Source organism: Marmota marmota, unplaced genomic scaffold, assembly GCF_001458135.2.
Source record: "Marmota marmota marmota unplaced genomic scaffold, marMar, whole genome shotgun sequence".
Taxonomy (NCBI): Eukaryota; Metazoa; Chordata; class Mammalia; order Rodentia; family Sciuridae; genus Marmota; species Marmota marmota.
The window spans coordinates 5,816,539-5,833,453 of record NW_026000068.1 but is presented as its reverse complement, the minus strand read 5'-3'; the positions used below and the strand labels follow the sequence as shown (position 1 = coordinate 5,833,453).

At 40.2% G+C, this 16,915-nt stretch overlaps 1 protein-coding gene across 1 annotated transcript in view; it reads right to left on the bottom strand.

The window, feature by feature from the left end:
• Positions 1–16,915, bottom strand: part of Adcy2 (adenylate cyclase 2) — a gene marked incomplete at its 5' end in the record, with an annotated part of 357,231 nt that overhangs the window by 76,511 nt on the left and 263,805 nt on the right. The window contains 2 exons of the mRNA XM_015490394.2: positions 13,320–13,417; positions 15,758–15,827. Of these exons, the coding sequence (XP_015345880.2) occupies positions 13,320–13,417; positions 15,758–15,827 (168 nt within the window). The remainder of the gene's footprint in view (positions 1–13,319; positions 13,418–15,757; positions 15,828–16,915) is intronic.

Sequence of the window (16,915 nt, the reverse complement as noted above, 5' to 3'; positions counted from 1 at the left end):
GGGAAGCTTTCCCTCAGTCAGACCCCAGACACCGACTCCATTATGAGAGATGAGCACAGGGTCATGCACACAAACAGCAAGAGCTACAAACCAACGTTTAAGTCTGACCCAGTAATGTATCGGGCACTGAGTCATGTCCTGGATGTGATTCACAGTGCTTTCAAATATCTGGCCTGATAATAACATTTTTTTTCTCATAAAAAATTACATTTTTTTCTCATAAAAATTACATTTTATGAGTAATCATCAGACTGCTAGGAGGGTGAACATATACCAAATAATTCCAGATTGACCTTTCATAAGAGGCACCATGATACAAAAAGTGAGACGTGATCCCTGCCCTGGACTGATATAGTCTAGAAGTCACATAACTTCTCCTAACTAGAACATTCTCCCACCGCACATCACTCTAATGCTTGTTCCTTGTCAAAAGCCAACAGAGGCCCTGGCTCCCAGCTCCTTGGCCTGAGACTGACGGAGTCCCAGCACATCCTCTCAGAGTCTCCCAGCCTGGAGGAAGGTTAGGGGGGACACGAGTGTGTGCAGAGCTCTTGGTGTGAGAGCTCCTGTCCTTAGTCCTGTGACTGAAGGGGGATGTGACGATCCATCTGATGAATTTTGGCTTGCTACCATCTCCTGCAGTTTTATATAAGAGGTCTGACAGGTTCTCTTTGACTCTGTATTCTCCTAATTCTTTCTCAGTGTCAAGGTAATGCTAGCCTCATAAGGTGAGCTCAGTACCATTACACCTTTTTCTCAACTGGAACTGTTTCATGAACGTCCCCTTCTAGATGGTTTGGTAAATTTAAACTTTAAAACTATTTGAAAATAATTTGTTGGTGACGGTGAAGGTGGTGGTGATGGTGATGGTTATGATGGAAATAGTGATGATGATGATGATGATGATGATGGTGATGGTGATGGTAATGGTGATGATGGCAATGGTGATGATGGTGATGGTGATGGTGAGGGTGAGGGTGACGGTGATGATGGTGAGGGTGAGGGTGATGATGAGGGTGATGGTGATGATGAGGGTGATGGTGATGATGATGGTGATGATGATGATGATGATGATGGTGATGATGATGATGATGGTGATGATGAGGGTGATGGTGATGGTGAGGGTGATGGTGATGATTATGATGATGATTATGATGGTGATGATTATGATGATGATTATGATGATGATGATGGCAATGGTGATGATGATGGTGATGGTGATGATGATGATGATGGTGATGATGAGGGTGATGGTGATGATTATGATGATGATTATGATGGTGATGATTATAATGATGATTATGATGATGATGATGGCAATGGTGATGATGATGGTGATGGTGATGATGATGGTGATGGTGATGACGAGGGTGATGGTGACGAGGATGATGATGGTGATGGTGATAGTGATGGTGATGATGATGGCGATGATGGTGCTGGTGCTAGTGGTGATGGTGTGATGACAGTGGTGGTGATGATGGTGGTAGTGGTGGAAGTAATGATGATGCATGCTAAAGACTATTGAATATTTACTACATACTAGGAGCTGTACTGAGGATTTTATAGGCATAGTTCACTTTATCCTCATAATAGTCCTGTATGGCAGTTAGTATTACTATTTAATTTTTTCCAAAGACAGACTGAGGACCCAAGAGTTGAGAAACTTGCCTAAAGTCATAGCTCTACTAAGCAGTCGAGTCAGAATTTATGTTTATGCAACTGCATTCTTGACCCAGGTTCGGTTTTTAGGACTAGACTTGTCAGAATTTTGCCATGTTTACTGGTTCTATTTCTTGAGTCAGTTTTGACAATATTCCTAGAAAATTATCTGTTTCATTTATATTTTCAAATGTGTAATATTATATGTGCTATTTAAAGTGCCTATATTTAAAGGGATTGCTTCTTGTGTTAATGCCACTTTTCTCGTTTTCTCTAGATCAGTGTTTTAAAGATTTGTATGTTCTGTTGATCTTAAGGAATGAATTTTTGGTTTCTTTTTAAAGGCTATGCTTCCTGATCATTAAATATCAGGCTGTAAGATTTATTTATTTCTTTTAAAACTTATTTCAATCTTAAATGTGTTCAGGGACTTTTGTGGCCTAGCATAGGCTGTATCTTGGCCAGTGCTCCTTGACTTGAGTAATTGAGATGACAATATTGTGCAGTTGGGTCTAGTGCTCTATGAAACAGGGATTAGGAATTTGAAAATGTTGCTCATGTCCTCAACATCCTGTTTTGAGCCAGAAAAGGCATAGCAAATATTTAATTATGATTATGGAGTTGCCTTATTCTCTTTGATGTTTTTTCTTTCATGGATTATATAGGGGCATAAGCACACTTATGACTTATGTATTTTGACGACTTGACCTTTAACCATTATTGGCCACTCTCTCTGCTACCACTCCTTTGCCTTTGCATCTACTTTGTCTGATATTACTATGTGTACAGTGGTTTTGTGCTTACTGTTTGCATCATACACTTCCTTCCTTTACTTCCCTCATGCCTGCCTTTTGCGTTCGAAGTGCATCTCTCAGACAGCACATGGCTTGGTCTGCTTTTATTTTATGCATCTGGTCTTTTTACATTTCATATGGTTGAATTTAATCTCACCTTATTATTGTCACTTGTCCTACAGTTTTTGTCTGTGTGATCTGATTGCTATACTATTTGCTATTATTTTAACCTACCACCTTACTATTTGTTTTCTGTGTGTTTCGTTTCCTTTTAGTCTCTGTTCCTTTTTTGTTAATGGACATTTTTCATTAGTTAAATATATTCACAGTATTTTAAAATTTTCCTCTATTGGCTTTTTAGCTATACCTATTTTATTTTATTTTAGTGCTGCTGGGGATTGAACCCAGGGCCTTGTGCATGTGAGACAAACACTCTACTGAGTCGTATCCCCAGGCCACTCTTATTTTTTAATGATTGTTCAAAAATTAAAGTATACATTCTTTTTTTCTTTCTTTTTATTTCTCTTCTCACAGTTTTTTACTGCTTCACTATAGTTGTGCACCATGGGATCTGTTGTTACATATTGAGACGTGCACGCGATCTAACAATGCACTTGGCAGATATCACTGCCAACACTTTTCCCCTCTCCCCACCTTCTACCCCGGTCCCTTTCCCCTGTTGATCTACCTTTGATTTTTCATGACATCCCCATTCCTTCCCCACCTTCCTTTCCCTTTCTCCTCTCTGGCTTCCACACACAAGAGAAAACATGACTCTTGACTTTTTAAATTTTATTTTTTTCCTTAACAAAATGGTCTCAAGTTCCACTCACTTTCCTGCAAATGATATAATTTTGTTTCTCTTTATGGCTGAATAAAACTCCATTAGGTATATAAACCACATTTTCTTTATCCTTTCATCTGCTGAGGGACTCCTAGGTGGATTTGTAGTTCGGTTATTGTGAATTCTGTGCTGTCAACATGGTATGCGTGGGTCACCATCGTAAGATGACTTCACAGAGTTGAAGCACACATTCTTATCAGAAGTGACTGAGCATGAATGTTGCACCACTTCAAAAACTACGTGCGATCTTCACAACAACAAAATCCCATTTTCTTCTACTTCAGAATTTTCTGCACATACTTTTATTTTTGTGATAAGCCGCTGGCTTTCACATCCAGCACGTGCCCTTGTCACAGTCCTTCACACACGAAGCACGGGCAGCGCTCTTCATTTCCTCCTGTGGTTTCAAGTTTCCTTCCAACATTTCACCTCAGGTTGAGCATTTCCATTCTCATTTCTTTTGTTTCAGGTTTACTAGTGGTGAATTCCCCAGCTTTTCATTTACTCGTAGAATGTCTTTATTTCACCTTGACTTAAAAATTCTACTCCACGTTAGAGTCAAGGTTGCTGATGTCTACATTTAAGATGTTCAACTGACTTCTCTCCTCCCTAGTTTCTGGTGAGAAACTCAGTGTCTCCTCCCAACACCTTTGGTTGCATCTAAGTCCTCCCCGACTTATAGTTCAACTATTCAAGTATGACTTACCACGTGTGTGCGTGTGTGTGTGTGTGTGTGTGTTCTCCTGCTTGCTGTTAGCAGAACTTCTTGCATTTGGAGGTTGATTATTTTAAATAAATTTGGAAATTTATTTCTCAGCGGCTGGAAACTCAAGACTCACTGTACACGTATTCAGCTGAGACTGGGCGGTGGGAAGTACTGATGGACACGGGAAGTCAGGGAAGGAAGAAGGCTGGCACATATCTAACCAGTGTTCTCTACTGAGTGGCTTTTTCCGGATGAGCCGCTGCCCCTGCCTCCTCTAAAGTCCCAGGTCCTTGTCGGTATACCCACATGCCTTCACCTCAGCTGACCAGGAGCCTTGCTGTCCTTCTCCTCGCAGCTTCTGGAAGGCCCAGGAGCCTGAGTGTCTGCTGCCAACCACCTCCACCTGTTCCCTTACACGACAAGGAAAGTGGCAGGTTCTTCTTGTTGCTAGTACCTGGCTGCTTCATGACCCAGCGCCTTTTGGCTTCTCACTTTTCCCCTTATTCTGTGAATACTTCTTACTAAATTCCCTCATTGAAATACCTGATTTTATTTATGTTTATGTTGTTGAATGTGTTGAATTGTAATCTATTAACTGAATGAAGTTTTGTTTTTATTTTTATGTATTTATTTATTTACTTTTAAGGCATAATATTGTTATTGGTTAGGTAGAAACCTAGGAAGGAATCAGAGTTACTTCTACAAATTTCTTTTCTTTGTTTTTTTCTTTTGGGGAAAAAATACTTTTATTTTTTTACTAAGAGTATTGAGCAAATATCTACATATCTCTTGGGTCATGCCAACTTTGGATTTTATTATGAATAGACAAGTGATTTTCGAATATATTAGTCTTTAATTATACACATATCAACATATTTAGTGATTATTATGGTTAATATACTTTAAAATCCTATGATTTATTTTGTGACTCAGAGTTTAAGTAATGGATTTCTGTATCACAATTATTTGTAAAGGTCCTTGTTTTCTAACATTAATTTCATTGTTTTATTTTTTTAAGGAATAGTTTTTCTACTATTAAGACATTTGGCAGAGACCTTGAACATCCTGGAATCAGATCAAGTAAAGATATTGGAGCCTGAGAAAACAATTTGCTATTAATATTTGACTATAATAGTCTATTAGACACAGTGGAAAACATCAAAGAACTGCTGGTGACCTTTTTTCCTGTGTGTATCTGAAGATCACTCTTTTGATCTTTCCTCAGAATTCAGGATCTGCTAAGGCATGGGGCTGATAAAGGAAAACAATGTTACTGATACGATTATTTATCTCCTTTTGCATTGGTGGGATGTGCGACAGATGTGTATTTTAGCAGGGATAATAATTTTTAAAACTTTGTTATGAAAAACACAAACTGACTCATAAAGAAATTGAAAATCTGACTAGATTTACCCAAAAAAGCCAAGAAACTGACTTATTAATTTAAAAAACTAAAAATGATATTAAATAAATACTATTTTCAAAGAACGGCCTTTGCCCATGGCTTCACTGGTGAATTCTTACAATCATTTAAAAATAATTAATGCAGATTCTTCACAAGCTCTTCCAGGAAATAGGAGAGAAAGAAAGAGTTCTTAACTCATTTTATGAGGCAAATATAACCCTGATAGCAATACCAGACAAAGCTCACAATAAATCAAAACTTAAGACCAATATCTCTTAAGAATATAGGTTAAAATATATAAGCAGAATATTAGCAAAGAAATTTAGCCACATATAATATAATTTTTGTACCAGAACAATGTGGGATTTACTCAAGAAATGAAAGTTGACTTAATATTCGAAAATCCACCCATGTAATAAACCATATTAACAACCTAAAGGAGAGAAAATTTATGATCATCCCAATAGCTGCATAAACAGCGTTTGACAAAATCCAACACTATTTCATGATAAACACACTTCACAAAGTATGAATAAGGTGGAATTTCCTCATGATGATAAAGGATCCCATTAAAAACAAGCAGTGAACATATCTGGGAGTGAAAGGCCAAACCCTCTGTCCTAAGGTCATTAGCTACAAAGGGCTGTGCTGGGGTTACCTATATTCAGCCTTGCACTGGAGGTTCAAGCCAGGAAATCAGGCAAAAGTAAAAAAAATAAAATAAATAAAATAAAAATACAACAGAAAGGAAAGAAGGATGGAAAAGTATGTTTGTAGATGAAATGCTCTTGAACATAGAAAAGGGTCTTACTCCCTAGGATTCTGACCTGAGCCGTTCTCCCTGACAAGCCTAGCCAAAGGAGGTCCAGCACTGGAGTTGAGGCCACGCTGGTGTTCTTGTTCAGATTAACCCAATACAGCCCGTGGCCAGGTTGTTGTGAACTGGATGCTTGAGGGTACCCAAGCTCATATGTCGAAATTCAATCCCAAATGTGATCGTATCTGGAGGTGGGCCCATTGGGGCATGATTAGGGGACAAGATTCAGTGCCCTTATAAGCACTGGCTGGAGGGCTAGCCATCTCTTCCTCCACATGAGGAGGTAGGGAGAAGATGGCAAGAGGGCCCTCCCCAGCACCCAGCATGTTGGCACTGGGACTTCTGGCTTCTGCCATCTAGGTCGGTGAGAAAGGAACCTCTGTTGTTTATAAACCGTGCAGTCTATGGCACTTTGTTGGAGCCATCCACAGACCAAGACACCAGGGAACAAGAACTACCATGAGGCAAAGTGATGGTTGGTCCAAACTCTTAATTATCACCATTTATCCTGCCTGTTCTATCAGAAGCCTGTTCAGGGCCATTAAGCATACCAAGATGTTTGTGTAACTAAATCAATTTTAATTAACATTCTGACTAACACACCAGCATAATTGATTCATTGAAAAGCAGATTTGACTCTTCCCTGTCATGGGGCAGGAAAAATCACACCTTTTATCAATGATGTTAGACTTTGGCACTTTAATCAAGTGTATTGTTACCTCTATGGAAAAGGCTGAATTGAGACAGGAAGGTCTTTTCCCCTATCTCTGTTCTCTTTCCTTTAAGGCAGACAATGGCTCTGACTCAGATGAGATATTTACTTGTTGGAAAAACCCCACAGATACACCTCTCCCCCAAAACCTGAAAATCAAACTTATCATAAGCTGTTGCTGTGGGTGAATCATGGAGTCCTTCTGTGGGGTTTTATCCGGGTATTGACTTGACACCCACTCTTCCCCATGTCCTCGCGGCCCACCCAAGGGAGGCTCCGCCAAGCCTCTGCCCAGGTCTATGTCATGGGATTCAGCAAAGATGAAAATATCTGAGGGAGCAAAGTGTTTGATTGTAAGTCAGCATGAAATAATAAAAATTCCTGTTCTTTAAATGACAGAACTTCAAAATGAAAGGGAATTCAATAAGAAACAGACGTGAAAGTCAAAAGGAGAAAATGGTATTTAACTATTCACCACTATGAGAGTAGCCTTTCCCTGATAGGAGGTCTTAGCTTAGCTTCAAAAGGTTGGGGACACTTGAAGGTCCTAAGATGTGCAAGAGGGAAAAAGAGCTACCTTTGGTTGACTAAGAACTTCTCCTTCACATGACGAGGACTGAAGATTTGGTTTTTCACACACCTTATTCAAGGGAAAGTCCAAGTTTTCTTTTTCTACTCTCTTAGGTGAGCTCATCTCATCCTGTAGATTTAAATTCCACCCGAGAGCTAAATTCTCCAGATTATATGTGCATGCATCTCCTCCCATGAACATGCCCTTAAACCCCACCACCTGCGTTCTCTCTCTCTCTCTCTCTCTCTCTCTCTCTCTCTCTCTCACACACACACACACACACACACACACAGTCTTTGATTTCAGAGTGAGCCCCAGAGTCCAATTCTCTCCACTGTTTAAGATTCCCTTCTGTAAATGCCAATCATTTTTCCAGTTGCTCAAATGATAAACAAAAATAAAGACTGACAAAACTTAACTTCTCTTGTTCTTCATGACCAATCCCACAGCAAGAACTGTCTATGTCATTCCTCACAATATATCCCAGACCTGGACCCACTTTACCACCCCCAGGGCTATGCCAGTGTGAACCTTCACATGTCACCTTGTCTTCCTATTCCTCCCTGCCCCCTGGAAGAACAAGAACAATCTTGTCCAAGCATAGGCAGATAACGTCCTCTGCTCAGAATCTGACATGACTTCCCACAAAGTACCTATGGAGAAATCCACAGATCTCAAAATGACCTGCAGGACCAACCAACATGACCTGCTCTCTCACACTGCTCCTCCAACCCCACCTACCACGACTCTCTCCAGACTCTCTGCCCAGCCACCAATCCCACATACTGAGTTACCCACCAGAGCAAACTGCCTGCACAGTAGTTGTTCTCCATCACTTATGTTTAGGAAATTAATCAGGTATGTTTTAATGGATATGAAAGATGATACTATTAAACTGTCTTCTTTTTCTTTTTTTTCTTTTTAGGGTATAATAACAATAAAATACCATTTGAGGGTATAATAACAATAAAAGTGACTTGATCATTACATTAAGGAATAACTGAATGTTAAGTATTGAAATGAGCAATGAAACATATCAAAAAATCAAAGTTCCAAGACATTTAACATTATAATTTGGCTGTTCATTTTTCTTAAGTAAAATATCACTATTATTAATTTTACTTGGGATAATGAAACACATGTGTTTAACTAAATTTTATTACAAAAAAATACCCTAGTTCTAAACACTGTCCTCATACCAGATTTAACATAACCATTTAGTTTTGCTGACAATATGAATAAAAAGACTAAAACATATAGAAACATTTGATGCTTGATCATTTTTGGAAAATAGCTGCCATTTCTAACAAAGTTATACTACAAGGCAGTCAGAGTGAAAAAAAAAACAATTTCAAAAGGAAGAGCCATTTAATAATTTAATTGTCACCTATTTAAGTTCTAAAACTAGAACCAGATTAAAAAATTATGGACTGAGTAAGAATGACATTAGACCCCCTTTCTAAAGGACTTCCCTTTGTGATTCTTCCCAAGTAACAGATTCCTCTACTAGTCCCTCATTCATTCTGTCACTTAGCATCTTCCCTTTGTGAACAAACCTGGGATGATGAATATGCTGAGGACCGTGACTTGGTCATTACATAATGTACACACATACTAAAACTCACACTGGACCCCATGAAAACGTGCCATCATTATTTGTCAATTAAAAATTTAAAAAGCTACAAATGCGTGCACACACACACACATAAGACAATTTATCAAAAAGAAAGAAAACCAACAAAGCAGAATAGAACTGTAATTTCACTAGCTAAGAAAATGAGTAAGCGAATGTCAGCAGAAGGGAGAGGCACCATTACCCTAATGAAAATGCTTCCTAAAATATAACAGAATTATTTCCCACCTACATGAGAGCAAGACAGAGAAATTGCTAGGTACACAGCAGGTGTTCACAGGCAGAATGCTGAGAGGCGTCCATGCTAAATGGACCAGGAGGAACTGGGAGCAGATACCTGCTGTGAGTGTGAGGTTTCATTTCTACCCAAGGCAGGTGATCTCCCAGGAATTTGATGAATTAAGAAGGAACTCAGTTCTGAATAAAATTAGGAGACAAGAAGTGCTCTCCCACCAGGAAAGGGAAAACAGAAAACTCTGCCATTTAGCCAGGTAATTTGCAGGGAAGAGAACTATCTTTGGGGGCCATGAGTAGAAAAAACTCATCTGTGAAAACTGAGATCCCCAATCCTGGCCCAGGCCAGGGAGGTTGATGCAGATTCTCATGGCCTGCTTGGTGCAGGAACCTTGTCCGAAGGTTCAACACAATGCTGTGACTTGACCTCATGAATCCCAGAGGAACCTAGAACCAAAAACTGTCCCGTAGTGATGTCTTTACAACTATGAATACATGAAATCAGGCCTGACAAAGCCCTGCTGTTGATGAACTCACAGTCAGAACTGTGGACAAACCAGGAGTACACCACCTGGAGAGAGTCATACAGACCAATGGCAGAAGTCACACACTTGTTTATGAATGAGAAATAGCAGAATGAAACCAGAGATACTTCCATGTTATATGTGTCAAATCTGCAAATCAATGAGTAGGAAATAAAATATCCATAGGCAAAATATAGAAATATTTTATTAAATGTCAAGTTTTAAAAAGGACCAAATAGGCTTCTTAGATATAAACACACACACACACACACACACACACACACACTCACACAGATTGAAATTATAAACTCAAAATGGATAAGGAATTTACCTGAATTTAATCCTAAATAAAGGGCAGATTTGTAAACTTTGAGAAAAAAAATCACAATTTCTTTCTGCAGAACAGAATGAAAAAACACAACATATTGCTAAAAAGAGCCCCAGGAAGAACGATTACACAAAAGATAAGAAGCAATGTATAAAGGTAAAAAATTTTTAAGAACTGTACTGAATTTTTAAGAACACAAGATCAAAGACTGAAAAACTACAACTAGTCACTTAGGTACATAAAAACAAATTCACAGCTAGAAACAATATAGCAAAAGTCCAGGGAGAAATAAAATCCTGAAAGGCACCCAGAGAGGAACAATAGATTACCTACAAAAAACTATAATGAGACCGGTGGAAGACATTTCATCAGCAATAATAGGAAATGGAATGCAGCGGAAAGATGTGACCACAATACTGAAGGTAAATAAAAGTCAATTTACAATTTTATCCCTGGTCTGAAAATGTGAAATAAAGGAAATAAAGATATGGGATGTGTGTGTGTGTGTGTGTGTGTGTGTGTGTGTGTAAAAGAATAAAATAACTAGATCAGCCCTTTAGAAGTCAGGAAGAGGGGTGAAAGAACCAAATAAAGATAAAGTAAAGGAAACACAAGACAAGATGGTATGTTAAAAGTAGGTCCATGCCCATCAGTGACAATTCCCAGGAGTAAAAACCACATCTGTGGTAAACAGGACACAGGGATGACATTAGCAAAGCCTGGATTATGGACACATGGGTGCTGACCGTATTACTCTGTGTACTCTTTTGGTATCACGGAAATATTTCATAGCAAAAATGTTGAGGAAGAAAAAGAAGAAGAGGAATCACATGAAAGGCAGATGAAGGAGCAGAGGTCTTGCAACTTAGCTGTGAGGCAGATCCCGAGCCGGGAAGCTCTGCAGGAGGAAGCAGCTGGGTTTCCCTGGTGCTACTCTCTATGGGGGTCCCAAGGAAATGCAACCTGCACGAGTGTCACAAGGCTCAAGCTTGAGGGCGCACTTGTTGCTCACGGAAAATACCAAATTAATGGGTGATGAAGCGTGAGAAAATGGACTTCTGCAGTCTACAGAGGTGCAACACAGCAGAAGAGAGACCAGAAAACCAACCCAAGACAGCAGGGACACAGCACCGTGTGCTTCTTAAAAGGGAAATCAACAGAATATTCTTTTTATTTTTTTTTAAAATATTTTTTTAGTTGTCAATGGACCTTTATTTTATTTATTTATATGCATTACTAAGAATTGCACCCAGTGCCTCACACATGCTAGGCAAGTGCTCTACCACTGAGCCACTATTCCAGCCCCCCAAACAGAATATTCTTGTTCTCTGAAAGTCTTTTTGTGTTCTTTGGAGGCATCTTTTAAACCGCCCCAGTCACTTTCTCCTCTCCCAACTCTTTCCAGTGAGGAACAGATCTTGTGTACCCAGGCGGAGAGAACATAGAGGTATTCAGCTGATGCGAAGATGGAGAAAAATGAATGAATTCATTCACTTATTGGGAGGTTTCACTCAAGATTTTGCAAATCTAGAAGAAGGGCTCCTTTGGTCCATATATTTCAAAGCTAATCCTTGGGGTAAGAGGAAATACAGTGGAAACGCCTCCCAAAACAGAATGGCTATCTGAGGATCTGTACGTATATGAATAATACTTTGCTTTGTTATTACTTTTGTAAGTGCCATTGCAATGGCTCAGTGTCCAGAACAAAATCTTTCGGAGCATGGGGGTGATGTTGGGGGACATAGCACTTCTTTCCAGCTTGCTGAGCATCTTCATGAGTTAAAGTGCCGCCAAATCCAGGCAGCTTGGCTGCTCACAAATGCTAACCGTGTCATGGGGGCTACGTTCAATCACACAGCTGAATTCCACTGGATCGAAAATGGTGCTTTACAATGAAATATTACTCAGCCATAAAGACAAATGCAATTATGGCATTTTCAAGTAAATGGATGGGACTGGATAATATCATGCTAAGTGAAATAAGCCGTTCCCCAAAAACCAAAGGCTGAATGTTCTGATATATGAATGTTAACACACAATAAGGGAGGCAAGGAAGGAAGAATAGAGGAACTTTGGATTACACAGAGGGGAATGAAGGGAAGGGAGGAGGGATGGAAATAGGAAAGACAGTCGAATAAATCAAACATAACTTTCCTATGTTCATATATGAATACACGACCAGTGAAACTCCATGTCATGTTCAACCACAGAACGGGAAGTTGTACTCCACGTATGTATGACCTGACAAAATATATTCAGGAACAAATGGACAAATGTCTAAAAAGAACAAACAAAAAATTTTAAAGAAAGAAAATGATACTTTGGCTTTTACATAATCGATGCTGAAGAGGGGAAAGAAAATTGATTCCAGATTTTTTTTCCTAAATCTGTTGTCAGAAGGACAAGAGATTTTTGGAGAAAGTTGATTGGTGTATATTGTTCTCATTAAGAAGGTTCAAGAGAGAAGATCAAGAAGGCCTCACAGAATGACTGGCTTTTCACCAGTAGGTAGGGCCAGAAAGAATCTACCTCAAAGAAAGGAATCTGGTGTACTCAGACCCTGCCCTCTGTACTGTGTTTCCTGGGAGGGGCCAGCTGGACCCAGACCTGGAGTGGTCAAAGACGACTGCAGAGGGTAGATTTAGGACAGAAGGGAGGGAAGCCAGACTCACTGGACCTGACCACAGTGGATGGTGGGCAAGTGTGCCCAGGGCAGTGCTGGTCCTTCAACATACTGTGGTGTTCTTTGTTTATTAGAAATTACACCTGAAGGAGATTGTGTCGGGTTAGTTTATTGCACCACATTTCTGAGACTGTGCATCAGAGTAACACCAAGAGCAATGTAAGAAGGTCACATTTATTTTAAAAAATCCCTGAGGGGAATCAATATGTTCACTTTGAAAATCAAGTTATTTTTGAATCTAAGCAAAGCACATGGGGTACTCAGCCTTCAGGACCCGGAGTTACCCTTCCTGCACCACGACGTGATGAATACCTGTCTGAAAATCAGCACCCTTTTATATACCTTGAATACAACTGGGCTCCCAGGGAGGGTACACAGTGAGACTCCCAGGGAAAACTTCAGTACTTACTTTGGCAACACGAGAATCTGCACGATGAAGATGCAGAAGAAGATGAGGCAGGCGCAAGTCACGTAGTACTTGAATGCCGGCAGTGCTGTGGCTCGGTACTGAAGGGAGACAGGAAACCAGGAGTCAGGTTTCCGCTAGAGGAGGGCTGCCTAGGGTGGGCGCTGCCTCGAGCAGAGGACTACACTGGGACTGCAGATCGCAGCCTCCGCTGTCACACTTCCTCCCGTGTGAGCTGCTGTGACTTCCAGAGACCACGATTCATGCCACAACTGTTCGGATATGCATTTGTGTGTAACTGAATCACTGCCTTAAGGAGAGAGGTGCCTGGCTGGGAATCTGAGGGGGTGAGCGGAATGAGCCACGGAACTGTGCCATTTTCACATACTTTTGAACAGGGTCGAGGAAACGCATTCCATTTAGCATTTCGTTTTATTATTTATGTCACTGCTGCTTAGCTGATGGGGAGTAAAGACATAAGGGGAGGCGTGAGGGCTGGCTCCTGGACATGCCCTTCCTTCAGGTCCAGCACAATCAGCAGGGGTGCACTGGGTTCTCCCAACCCTCCAGGACCATGGACTGACCACTGTGGGCTGCCTGGCTGGGCTGCCCTGCCTGACCTGTGCAGGTACACGGGCACTGCGCACAGGCGAGATGTGGTCTCTGTTGCATGCAGCCCTGGCCACATGCCCGCCTCTCCAGGGGCCCCAGGTCCTAGATCACTCATCCTCACAACAGCTCACATGGCTGGAGCCACTGCTGTCCCTGGTTTGAATGAGGGGACTGCAGGGGGATTGTGTGATCACACGCTCAGGGAGATCCAGTGCATGAGGTAGCCAGGACCCTCAGCTGGACTGGATTTAGGCTCCCATTCATCCACAAACCTACACTGCCTCCCCAAAGAGGGTTTATCATAAAATTAGAGGAAATAAAATATGGTGACGTTGTCACCATCGAAACCTCCTGAAACATTGTCCGTTTGCATTATCTTTCTCCCAAGTTATGGAGAAAGGCATGCTGGGGTTTCAGTGTTCAAGGATGGACTCCTGGCTGCCTTCCCCCTTCCCAAGAGCCTGGAGTGCAGCTGGGGACGGCAGGACTTACGTTTCCATGCACTCTAAAAATTGCCTTAGAGTTGGCATCTGCAAATATGTACTCCTGGGAATAGAAGCAAAGGCCACGTTTTAAATGATAATTACCTTCTCTTTACTAGAATTTTTTTCTAGTGACTTTTGTGACTGAATAGCCAGGATACTTTACATGCTGATGAAGAGGTCATATTAGCATAAATGCTGAAGTGTGATTACATCCTATGCATTCAATTACATCCTTGTCTTTTGACTTCTTCTGAGCTTTGTACAGAGATGTGAGGTGCAATTTCATTTGGTATCAACAAGGGAAATGGACTTCTATCAGGAAGGAATAATGAAACAGTGAAACAGGCAGCCATCAGTATCTGTGACTGTCACTCCAGGCTAACGTGGTCAGTAAAACCCATTCTGTCAGGTGTCAGTTTGCTACACCATCTACATCCTTTACTTAGACATAGAAATTGATTTTCTTGACCACAGATGCAAAGGAAAGTTTGCGTGTACCTGTAATTTCCAACCCTGGTGAATTTTAGAAGAATTTTGATGCTTGATATTTTCATTTGATATCCGTGAAACAATGAATCTGATTTTCTAAACAGAATTTTAATGCCAGTGTTGCAAAAAGTACCATTAATCACTTTTGCTCAAACTAAGACTTTAATTCTATAGTTGGATGAATGAGACAACCTGTAAATCTTGTTCCTTCTCTGGACCCACACAAAACAAAGGGCGGATGACTTGAAATGAACCTGGAAGAACAATTATCCTTCCTGTGTGACTGCTGAAGTCATTTAGCAAGGCCATGCAAAACTCCATGGGTAAAAATTAATCATCTGCTTCTTATTTGTGCCTGAAACAGCTCCTTGAAAGTCATAATGAGAAAACATTTACATGCAACAAAAACTTAAAAATGTGGGTTTTCTAATTTTCCTGAACAGGTGTTGAAAGTAGACTCATTTTTGTCAAAAATACTAAAGCAATTTGTATAAATACACTGAAAATTCATCAGGGAGGATTTTGCTTTCTTTTAAAGCCTTTTCAGAGAAAACATCACATCAAGGAAGCCAGGCATCAGCTGCTGCACTCTCCCTTTGCCCCGGATCTCAGACATGCTGCAGCTGCCATCTATTACAGAGTGCTGGGCAGACTGAGAGGCCAGAGAGGGAGGCTGAGACACATTGAACAATGTATGCACAAAAGAACCACCAAAGCCAGAGGAGTTCTGATAGAAGCAGCTTAAATGCCACATGCAAAAAACATGACCCCAGTTTATGAAGGAATTCAAAACTACCAATTCAGAAAAACCAATTGATTTTGAGTAAAAATAAATAAATAAATAAAAAGGCTTACTTCTTTCTCTAGGATTTTGTTATAGAAAAGCAGTGAGATTCTCTGAATGTCTTCAGACTTGAGCCATTGCCTGGAAATGAAAAGAACAGTCATCATGAATCCAATGCTCCAACCAAACATCTGGAACCACTTTTTATGAAATGACTTGCATTCTTCCTTGATTGTAAATCATCCCAAACTGAATATTTTTAAGAAATGTACAATTCCAACTTGTTGGATATGGAATGCTGAGATTGTTAACAGGAAGTGCAAATATAGCATCTGCAGTTGCACCTGACCCTCCTTAGAAGGTCCTGTATTGCAAACCGACTGCCAGGTCAGATTGAAACTCAAGCTGTCCAGGTTAAGCAACCAGGGAAATGTTATCAGAAGGATTCAAGTATGTCAATAAATTGATTCCCTGAAGTTTTTCTCAAGTCACATGGGGGCTTCCTTTCCCCAGGGACTTGGTTCCTAGAGAACAGTCCCTTTTCTTTCCTTAGAGCAAGGAGCACATCACTCTGAGCATCCTGAGTGCCAGAAACCCTGGGGTCTAGGTGAGGAGATCGTGCCTCTCTACACTGTCTGAAAACCCTTTCATTATCATTATTTAAATCCTGAGAAAGGAAAAATCATGTTCAAATGCAGTTTTAAACAATAGCTAAAACCTAACATAATGAGAATCTGCTGATGCAAACATAAACATATATGTATGGATGCATATCAACATCTGGATACATACATATGTGTTTCTCCAATGTTGGAAAAAAATAAGAATTACATGGAAGTTCATGTTTTTCCAGTTGACCAACTTGTAGGTCTGTTTTAAGAAAGAGTTGTAAATAGAGAAAGGATGTAAGGAGAAAATCCTTCACTAGAGTGTTGTATTATCCAATAAGCCACACGAAGACACCCAGCATGCTGCTGCAGAAGCTGGGTAAATGCCTGACACAGTCACACACTTAGCTACAAACTAGATGTGCACTCTCTGAAATAAAATTAAGAAACATAGGAAATTGCACCTTCTTCTACCTATGAATGCAAGAATACAAAAAATTCTAATTCTGTGCATTAAAGAGAAGTACCTGGAAATGCTGGATGGTTTGTTAGTCACTGAGGGATTTATAGTTTTATTATCCTCAAATAAAAACTTGTAGAATTTTGGAAAATATAGTAATC